The following is a 10,755-nucleotide window of genomic DNA, read 5'->3' on the forward strand; positions in this document are numbered from 1 at the left end:
TTTTTTGCCAAAAAAATTAAGCTCAGTATCTAATTTGGATAAGTAGTTCAACGTCCTGCCTGTAATTCAAGAAGTAGAATTTGTTTCAACTCTGGCATTCGCACCAAAATGGCTTTCCCACCTCACTCACTCACTCTAGTTCCTTTCAATCTTCCACCGAGTAGGTAGAAGTTGTTGCCAAAGGGAGGAGGGTCGCCAGAGGGAGGGAGTGGTGGAAAAGTGAAACAAGTGTAATAGTTGAAGGGGCAAAGTGAAATGTCCCATTTTACCCACACAAAAACAACAAAAAAAAAAATTCCCCAGAGACAAAATTCAAGACCCAATGGGCTAATTACTATGAAACTCAATAGTGCATTTCCAAACATTTGTTCTACAAAAAATAAGTATTGATAGCAAACAATCAATAGATTCAGAACTCCCAGGACCCAGTTCAAGTTTTACAGAAAAACTAGACATAAATATTTGATCTCTACCAAACAATCAAAAGATTCAGTCCTTCCTGATCTCAATTATATAAAAAGAAAATCCTGATTTACACAAAAGTAAAAAATAATCAGATAAGCTCCCCAAAAACATACCTGCTTATCCTAATGTGTAGATCTAAACAAGCCTATGATTGTAAAATCAGAATCTGAGGCAATGTCAAAATCTGAATTTCATCAGATGAGAGAACTTGCCAGAAAGCACATCATCTTCTCAGTAACTGCAACCACTAACCACCACCAGGGAAGCCCATCAAGTATCTGTACAAAGTGCTCAAGCTCTGAAAGTTCGCCATGAACCACAGGCAAAAAAAAAATCCATCCCACCAAAATAAAATAAAAAATCCACCATTAAATCTGCCCGTCCCAATCTCTTGTAAAAATGCGCAATCTCTCAACTATATGATCCATTTCACAACCCTCTTAACAGAGTTGAACAGACAAAATTCGAAAACCTGAAAAAAAAAAAAAAGTGATCAGCTACCGCCACCCCCAGCAGTTGCCACAGCTCCAATTTTCCTCCGAAGATGACTGCTCATCCCAGGGTGAACAACGGCTGTGTATCCATACCCCACAAATCTGGCAAGACAGATCAGGAGACGGTTCTGTGCAAGAACACACCTGACAAGTTGTTAGATCAACACCGGGTTTGACAGAAATTTTATGTTCTTGTTGATTGCTAGCACGGATTCCACAAGGCTCAGGAAATCCATTTGATGAAACTGCAGATAAACTTTGCCAATCCCCCATTACATCATCAGATGCTAGCAATTCTGTAAAAGAGAAATAGGTCTGGGGTTCAAATTCCATGTCCTCGTAGCTTAGGCCTTCATGGTCAAACAACATACCATCTTCAAAACTTTTAGAAACATCCGACGTCACACCAGGACACAACCCCTCTGCAGGAATCAAGACATGGTTCGGTTCAACGAGTGTGGATAGCTCAACCTGAGATAGATTATTTGCTGAGGTTCCATCTACATTATTTTCATTCTGTATATGCCTTCTAACTGTCAGTTTCCGGGGCCCAGTTCCAGAAGCAGTAGCAGTAGCAGTAACAGCATTACCTTCAACATCTATTTCCGATTTGAGTTTTGTAAATTGCTCAGCCATTGAAATAGAAGAAAGAGGGTTTTCCTCCTTCACACGCACAGCTTCCTCATTATTTGGCAACCCTGGAGGGGCAGATTCTAACTCTTTAGCTTGTTCGGACACGATTCCATAACCAGGGTCCGATTCTGAATTTGGAGCCCTTGAGAATGTCCTCTTGGCCTCATTTTTTGGCAACATTGGAGGGGCAGATTCTAATTCTTGAGTTTGTTCAGAAATGGTTCCATAATCGGGATCCGATTCTGAATTTCCTGCCTTTGGAGCCCTTGTGCGTGGCTTTTTAGCCTCTAATATTCTCTTGTTTTCTGGATCCATGTACGGGCACACAGGTGTTCTTATCCTACGGCATCTACAACATTTGAATCCCATCAAATCAAAAATTCTCGACTCCTCAAGTTCTACAGCATCAGCATGATACCAATCTGCAAATGATCAAAAATGAAAGTCATGAATGGCATAAATTAACAGAGAAACTGACCAACAGAGAGAGAAAGAGATGGAATTTATCAGGTAAAGCAGGCTTACTTTTGCATGTTTCACATCGAATATACATGAGATCGGAATTATAAGGCTTGTGACACAGGTGACAAACAGGTCCTGGCCAGCTCATATCTGAATTGCCCCTCAAAAGAAGGTTTTTCAATCTGAAATCAATGCCATTATCTTCAAGGTTCTTCTTTTTCCATATCAAACCCCACGAACATAACCTGTGTCTGTTCTTTGCAGCCAAACTAGAACCACGCGGAGCTGATTTAATCTTCAAAAAACTCCCTAAATGTCCAACAGGTGTTGATGGTTGAATAAAACTTTTTTGCTTTGCACCTTTACTGACTGTAACTGCATTCTGAAATTCTTGCCCTTGCAAAAGCAAAGGCCTTGTTGATGATTCATTACTGTTTTCACTTTTGGGGATAGTTTTGGTAGGGCTACACCGTTTGCAGGTGATTAAGAACTCAACTTCGCCAATCCTTTGAATTGTTGAACTGATGGTACAGTCCTCATGACAAAAACCTGACCACAAAAATGGCAGGGTCAGTTCAGCAGTATTGACCAATTTCATCCATACAATAATACTCATCTATGATAAATATATATATATATATATATATATAAGAGAGAGAATGTTAGAAGTGTCCCCAAGTTTTCAAAAATTCTTGTGAAAAAGTAACCAACATTGTCATCATCGTTACGGCAGTAACATCTAACATGAAATTAGAGATTAAACCAAGGCATCTACAATTATTTTTAGGTTGCACAACTGTTGATTATGAAAGCATTCTTATCTTTGTATTAGTATGATGAAGGTATAATACCATTTTTTTTCAACACTAACGCATATGCATTTTTGATGATTGATTTGGCAATTCAAATAACTAATAAAATGTAATTCAAGTAATGTAGAGAGCTTTGAATTGAATTAGGAATCAGAGTTGGACAAACACTATATTCTACATGTTTGATGACACAAATATTTTGACGATTTGATATGAGATAGCTCACTGATATACCTTGGCATTCACTGCACCTGACCGCATTCCTGAAACACGGCAGAGAACATGTTACTCAGCTAAGAGCAAGTGGAAGAATGAAAGCCAAGAGGGAAATTTGCAGTAGATTTAAAAACATTACCCAAGTAAAACATCCAGTTGACACGAAGCACAATGGCACTTATCCAAATTATCTCTCTTACATGAAAGGTAGGAGAATATATCCTTACGGGAAGCTTTCAGCTGCCTTCTTTGTAACTTGGAAAGCACATTCGCAGGCTTGCCAGCCAACGGCAGAAGAGATTTGCCTATATCTTGTTCGTACTCTTTGATCAAATATAAAGGAATGTGTGTTTCAGAAAACCAGTATTTTTCCCTTCCATCTTGCCTTTGCTCTACTTCTATGATATTCTTCATGACACGGGAAGGGAGATGCTTTTGATTCTCAAAAGCAACCCCATATATAATCATGTGTTCCACATTTTTCTTATCACAAACAAAAGCATTTCTAAAAGCAGAAGCTTCTGTCTCTGGACCTTTTCCATCTTGAAGGTTCTGTTCAGGACAAACAAGATCACTCCATCTTACATGAAGATCTAGGTACCTCACCTGAAAGAAGGGCCAACTTTATTGTTATATGTATGTCCACAAAAATCACAAACTTCACCATAAAACTGAACAACAGACATTCAGAGAGTGCAATGCTTTGGTATACCAAAAAGAAGACAGATAGTACAATTTGCTATAGCATGCAGATGATGATCACACACCTGAAGCGCAAGCTGGGATGCATTCTTACTCATTTCAACTGCAGCTCTCCAGAAATATTGTCTACTTCTTTTAGGAATCTCAGAACCTTCAGCATAGTAAATACCAGGAATCTTTCTACGACCACCTGATATGTAGGAAAAGTATAAGTAAATTTAAATTGCCTTGCAAAGAAATTAAAGTTCCAAAAAAAGATAAAGAAGAAGCAGCATATTAGACTTGATAACCATGAAGCTTGCAACAAAGCAAAAGCAGTCAATTTCTATGCAGCGAGAAAGATGGTCAGAGTTCAGATGTACCTTGGCGAGCTGCTTTCTTAACCATTGAGCGTGGCAAAACCCCCCTGTGTAATATCAGCTTTGATAGGATCCCTCCTCGCCACCAGTTGAAGTCACTCAAGTTGTCAATGGAATCATCAGATGTGACTTCAGATATAACAGACGGTTTTCTACCCCGCCTCCCACCTGGTCCACGTTTCTGAGTTGTTCCAGTGGCAAATGTAGCACTCTGGGTCACAAAAGATTCAACAGACCAATTATCCACAAGCTTAACCCAGTCCCCAGAAAGAGCAACAGAACGGATGTTTTCCTCAAGCTGCAAATATATAAAGATGGTCACACCACCGAGAACATAAAACACAAATGCATAAATTAATTCCTATATTCTTCAATTAAAAACTAACTACAATTTATAGACTACAACTAATTAGGCTACTTAACAGACATTGAACCTATTTATTCTATTAACATCATCCATATTCAAAAACCTAACGATGATGACGGGCTGGACAAAGCATGCAACAACTTGGCAGTAACCACCTTACTGCCAAGGTCTCTCTGTTTGACAAGTAATGCATCAAACTATCCACCAAAACTAATTATGCAATTAACGTTTAAAAGGTGTACCAAATCCTCCAAGGTGAACATCCATCTTATCCAGTATCACATCTATACCATAAAGAGGTCAAGGTCATCAAGTTGAAGAAATTAGATTGAAGAGCTGAGACGAAAGTTAATCCTCCTATAAAATCATTTAAGTTGAAAAACTCATTATTAATAATTAAAATAAATTCCATAAAACACCTCAATTTTCTTTTCTAAAGAGAACCTTTCACATATTGGCAGTGTTTGGGGAAAAAATTTTGTGAGTTCTTTTTTATTTTTTCCACTAAAAGACAAAATTTTTGCAAAACCAAAAAAAACAAATCCAACAAAATATCACATCCAACCCCATAATCATTTCATTTTTTCTCTCACAAACATCACATCCAATCACAAAAAAACCCAACTATCTTCCCAAACACCAAAAAAAATTTCTCCAATAATATCCTACAACTAAAAAAACTTACATAAAAACCCACTTCCCAAACACCCACATTATTTTGAATGAGGAATAGCAAACCCAGTGGCAAATGGAATGCAGAACCTGCTGGTAACATAATGGTTGTTACATCTGTATATAATGGAACCAAGAGTAGGACAGTTCAATTAATAAAACAATAATTACATGGAGACCACCTAACAGGCATCTCCATCAAACAATAAAAAAGCATTAATCGTACAAGAAAATATGACTCGTTACAAGCAGGATCATGTCAGCGTGCCCACAATTGAAATGCAAAGAAATATAGTAGTTACCTCAAGCAAGAGAGATTTTACTGCACTGCATGTTGTGGCCTGTTCCACTTGTTTACGCCATTGCTTTCTGTAAGCAGCACTCTGAAAGGGGCCAATTGTCAAACCACATAAACTCTCCTCCATTAACATAACATACGTTGCAATGCCAAGAAGGCTTCCATCTCCATTCTTTGTGGGACGAAGACCAGCTAGAATTTTCATAGCACCTTTAATAGCATTTGAGGCAGCTCCATTCAACAAGCATGCTTTCTTGCTTGTAACAGGGGCCCTGCAAGAAAGGCACCAACTGCACCTTTCTCTTGGTACTTCCACAAGCTTCTTTTCAGAATTCGGCCAGAAAAAACGTATAGCTGCAGATGAGAAAGCTTTTACTTGCAGTGAAGTGTTAGCAGACACTAGTTTCCTCCGATTGTCTGAATGAGACTCAGAAACACGACTTTCTTCAGTTGAAAGAATAGCCAGATTGACAGCTGCAGAAGCAGCAAAATCTCCATGGACATAGTTATTTATATATGCCTGGGACTTAAAATGTGACCCCATGTACAAGCAATCATCAGATGAATTCCTGTAACCTCTTCCAGCGCTTCCCACATTACCTTCTTTGCTTTGAGAGGACACATTTACTATGACACATATACCGTCTACATATCCTCTGTGACTTCCATTGCTATTTCCTGAAGTACTAGTCGCAAGTTCTGGCAAGCTTGATTTTCTAGAGAAGCTTTGATGAGTTAAGTCAGATGAATCAGCCTGCTGAATTACTGAACCAGAAGACATGGTACAATCCACTTTAGTCTGCTCTATGAGCTCAGTACTTTTAACAAGGAAAACCTGCTTCATTGTAGTGTCACCACTCCTCTGCTGATTAGGATTTCCAGCTTGGGTCATTGTATCCAGTGACCTCTTGTTAAACACAAGCTCTTTACAAGAGTTTTCAGGACATGAAACCACTGCATTTTCCACACTACTTTCAGTTACAGAACTTGCTAAGTTCTCACTCACAGCCAGATAAGTAGAGCAGTCGCCATCTTCCTTTACATTGGCTGATGGTTTACACATTTCAACTGTTTCAAGAAGAGGTAAACTATCTTTTTGAATATTCCAATATTGTATAATTCCCTTGCAAATCTCAGAGTACAACACAATATGTTGCACAGATGAATGCAGTACCTGCAGTACCTTTGAAATGTCATTCTGATTGTAGTATCTTAGACATGGTTCTGATTTGATTGAATCCTTTAGCCTGCAATCAATTATTAAAACACATCATAAAAGGATTTCAGATGATGATGAAACCGGAAGACAACATATAAAAGCAGGAATAGAATACAACATAGAGCCAAACCAAGGTGGATTAGGGCCATAAACAAAGTGATCCAATTAGAACAAGACATCATATCCAAAAATGAAAGGAAACAAAGAAGCACAGTAATAAAGGTATCCGAAACATACACCAGTAAATGATTGCAAGTGCCCAAAAACACTTGTCCATATGAATCAATGCCAAAAATTTCTGCTCCTCTCAGAGGTGTACCCCTCATAATTTTTGGCCCAATCTTATTAATTGTACACTCGGGACAATACCATGCCCCTTCTGGTATAAACATTTTGCTTACACCTATACACCTCGAATGGTAAGCTGATGGACACCCATCACAACAGAGCAAAGTCCCATCCATACCACAAAGCCGGCATTCATCACCATTACCATCATAAACAATATCAGCATCCACATTCATTTTAGTGCCTTTTACACCCAAATAACTTGAGTTACAAGTGGACTTCGTCCCGTGAACTTTTGCTATGATCTCCATAGCTTCCTCATTCTTGCAAGCAGAAGTCTTAGAGTATCTAGGATGAACCCTTCTTGGCCCACTTTCAGAAACAACAGCGTCAGAATCTATTCCAACTATTGATTCTTCGCACGTGTCAATTTCTGTTCTTAGCTCTATAGATTCCACAACATCATCACACAATATTAGCAAAATCATCAACTTCCTACCCGCAGGTAAAGTGTAATAATCCTTCTCTAAAACATCAATGTAGAATCCTTTCCACTCAGGTCCATTTGTGTATCCCATTACCATTAAATACTGGACCAAGTAAACTGGCCAAGTCAATGTATCAAGCAAGCTCCAATCAGTGAACCTACAAGAAAGAGTCAAATGTTAGTTCTAAGCTCTAATCAATGCTTATTGAAACAAATGCTTCTTGCATTATGGCTTATAATATAAAATATGGCCAATAAAGTGAACTCGAAAGGTTCTCAGTGCTTATAGTTTGGGTCATACATGTTGAAAACATAATTGCAAAAGTAATGCTTCTTGCATGTGTGCAATGAATACCATTCTTTTTGAAAAAATTCCTCCATTTGTGAGGATGATTAAATGAGCAAAATCTTACATCATTCCACATCTCAAAAAGCTAAATAATATTTCATGGTTGTCAATGGCAAGCTCAAGCTTAAATTCACCACTGTAAAACTAAATTATATTTTTTGTCAAAGAGCAGAAAAATAAATGCATATTTACCTTAAACATTTTGATGCCAACTCAGAACCATCATAGGATAACATATCAAGATGGCGCCTTAACATATGCATGAGAGCAACATGAATGCCATCCAACAGTGTGTTTGGGACAAGACAGTTAAGTGACCCCACAAAATCATCAAGTCCAAAGGGGCTCAAAAACAGCTGAATACTGAACGAGCGCAAGAAACCATACACAGAGAAAAGGTGTGAAACGCACTCCTCTGGAACACCAATATTTCCTGAAGATGGAGGCAATTGTGGTGGTGGGACAAATGGGGCATCAGCCTCTGAACTAAAATAATGACCCCATGTGTGCTCACATGAATCACTTGATGAATCAGCATCATCATCATCGTCAATTTGAACATCAATTTCATTATCACCATCATTACTTAACTCATTCGGTAAAGATGCTTTGACCCTGTCCGCAACATTCACCAAATCCTTTACTTTCCCATCCACAATATCCTTACCCTTTGCATATTTCTTCGCCAATAATTCATCTAACTTATTCTTCCTCACAATCAAATCACCAACTAAATCACCATCCCTGATAAGCAACTTCCTCACTTCAGCACTCTCCAAATCCTCACAATCCCCATCTTCATAATCAATTCTATACAACCCGGTATCATAATATACAATCTTCCCAAAAAAATTCCCACTACCCTCAAATTCTTTCTTCACATATCTACCAACCAATACCATCGACCTAATCTCAACCACCTGCTTATTCGGTTGCGGACCCGCCAAAACGTTTTCTACATCCTTCCTTTTCCTTTTTCTCCCTCGCCGTTCCAATCTAATTACCGCAGGTTCCATTGGAACAACAAAAAATAAACCCTAGGGTTCCAATACTTCACCAAGAAAAAAATTGAGGATTTGATCAAACCTAATTCAATAAAACAATGCAGAAGTTAGGGTTTTTACAGATCTCACGAACAAAAAAACATAATCAAGTAAAAAAAATTAAACACTATAACAAATCAAAATCAGCGTCGAAGTGAAGATTAATGCATCAACCAACGATACGACTTCAATGTCAATAAAACAGATTCAAAAAACACTAAATATACATATACATATACATATGCATATGCATATACAGATGTATATGAATGTGAAAACGAACTGTACCATGTTACTGATCGATAACCGCCATTAACACGTCTCTTTGAGAGAGAGAGAGAGAGAGGGGGGGGGGGGGGGGGGGGGTGTGCGGTGTGATAAGAACCCTAATGGGGGAGATAAACCAGCGCCTCGCCAGAGTCTTTGTGAGGGAGTTATAGGAGGCGGGCACACAATCAAACATATAGATTGGTTTGACTCGGAATTCGCGGTTTCATGACTCAGTGACTCGTCCGAGTCATGTTCTCGGTTTTAAATTTGAAAAATTAAAAACCTACAATATTTTGATTTTCCTTCTTTTTTTGCTAAAACGTGATAAGTAGTGTTTTGAATTTCTTTATTTTTCTCCATAAAATGATAAATTACACTCACTTTGGTTTGATTTTCAATTTTGTTACTTAAAAAGCAAAGTAAAAATAGTTTGGTGAATAAAATGAAAATTTTTAAATATTCGTTTTTTTCATATGATTTTTTTTTTTTTGTAAGGGATTCTTTTGTTTTTTAAATATATTTTTTTATTAAATTAGTTTATAATTTTAAACAAATAAAACAAATTTGAAAACAAAAATAGTGGCTAATTTCTCTTGAACTTTAATAAATTTATGAATTTCTCACAATGTTTCTACAATTTTATTGAATATCCCAATCGTGTTAGATTTTTTAGCCGGTAACGTTAAGGATGTGATTTTTTATTCATTTTTTTATTTATTTTGTAGTCATTACAATTCTGCCTTCGTTTGGGAAGTGGGTTGACTTTTTGGCTTTTTGACTTTTTTGGCTATTTTAGCCTGGGCTAAAAAGCTTGGCTTGGGAAGGGCTTTTTGGCTTTTTTGACTTTTTTTGTGAGAGAAGAATGTAATGATTATAGGTTGAATGTGATGTTTTGTTTGTTATGGCTAAAATAACCTATTTTGTTTTTTGTGGTCAAAATAGCCAAAAAACTTGAAAAAGCCCTTGCCAAACACAGGCTCTAACTATGTCAATCTTTTTTACTGTCATCACCATCACTACTTTCATTACAATAACATCGCAATGTGTCAAACTAATGTGCGATTAATCCACGGCATCAAAGTTTGACTTCTCAACTTATAATTTGTGCTTTAATAATAATGATCAATTTAAATATTTTGTTGAATCTAATAATTTCATAAATTTCAAATATATATATATATATATATATTCAAATTGTCAAATATCTCAAAATGTTTCTACAATTATATTGATATCCTGATTGTGATAGATTTTTTAGCCAGTGGCATTAAGACCTCGTTTGGAAACAGGTTAATTTAATGATTTTTTTTGGTTATTTGGCTAAAATATGAGCTAATAAAAAAAATTAGTATGTTTTGGATGACTTTTTGGCTTTTTACGAAAAGATGTGCAAAAAGTAGAGAGAAAAGAGAATCTTTGACTTTTTTGTATGGATTGTTAACTTTTTGGCTAATTTAGTGACTTTTTGACTAAAATAAATGGTTCCCAAACGAGACCTAGGGGTGTGATTTTTTTCTCACTTTTTTATTTATTTTTTAATGAATACAATTCTAACCATGCCAATATTTTTCTTTAAGCTTTTCTATGTAAACTCATACCCTGCTATCACCGCCATCACT

At 37.0% G+C, this 10,755-nt stretch overlaps 1 protein-coding gene across 3 annotated transcripts; it reads right to left on the minus strand.

Moving 5' to 3' along the window:
• Positions 1-386: 386 nt before the first annotated feature.
• Positions 387-9,302, minus strand: LOC114297222 (DDT domain-containing protein PTM). 3 transcript variants are annotated; one of them, XM_028241617.2, is made up of 11 exons: positions 9,155-9,302; positions 8,016-8,909; positions 6,937-7,632; positions 5,485-6,727; positions 4,147-4,441; positions 3,850-3,974; positions 3,222-3,688; positions 3,101-3,129; positions 2,118-2,603; positions 1,104-2,014; positions 387-937 (listed from the first exon to the last, which is right to left on the minus strand). In XM_028241617.2, the coding sequence occupies exons 2-11, from the start codon at positions 8,837-8,839 to the stop codon at positions 881-883; spliced, it is 5,133 nt and encodes a 1,710-aa protein (XP_028097418.2). In that variant the 5' UTR covers positions 8,840-8,909; positions 9,155-9,302; the 3' UTR covers positions 387-880. The 3 variants fall into 3 exon arrangements, with proteins under 3 accessions (XP_028097418.2, XP_028097415.2, XP_028097417.2); XM_028241614.2 differs by having other exon boundaries at positions 387-2,014; XM_028241616.2 differs by having other exon boundaries at positions 387-2,014; positions 4,147-4,354; positions 9,155-9,297.
• Positions 9,303-10,755: the final 1,453 nt, after the last annotated feature.

This window comes from Camellia sinensis, chromosome 12, assembly GCF_055761805.1.
Source record: "Camellia sinensis isolate YWXY chromosome 12, ASM5576180v1, whole genome shotgun sequence".
Lineage (NCBI taxonomy): Eukaryota > Viridiplantae > Streptophyta > Magnoliopsida > Ericales > Theaceae > Camellia > Camellia sinensis.

What these genes read in the sequence shown, in the direction of transcription:
- LOC114297222 (XM_028241614.2), bottom strand. Translation starts at nt 8,839, where the DNA reads ATGGAACCTGCGGTAATTAGATTGGAACGGCGAGGGAGAAAAAGGAAA. An exon ending in TTGGCATCAAAATGTTTAAG is followed by an intron (nt 7,633 to 8,015) that starts GTAAATATGCAT and finishes TCTTTCTTGTAG; the next exon opens with GTTCACTGATTGGAGCTTGC. An exon ending in ACTTGCAATCATTTACTGGT is followed by an intron (nt 6,728 to 6,936) that starts GTATGTTTCGGA and finishes AATTGATTGCAG; the next exon opens with GCTAAAGGATTCAATCAAAT.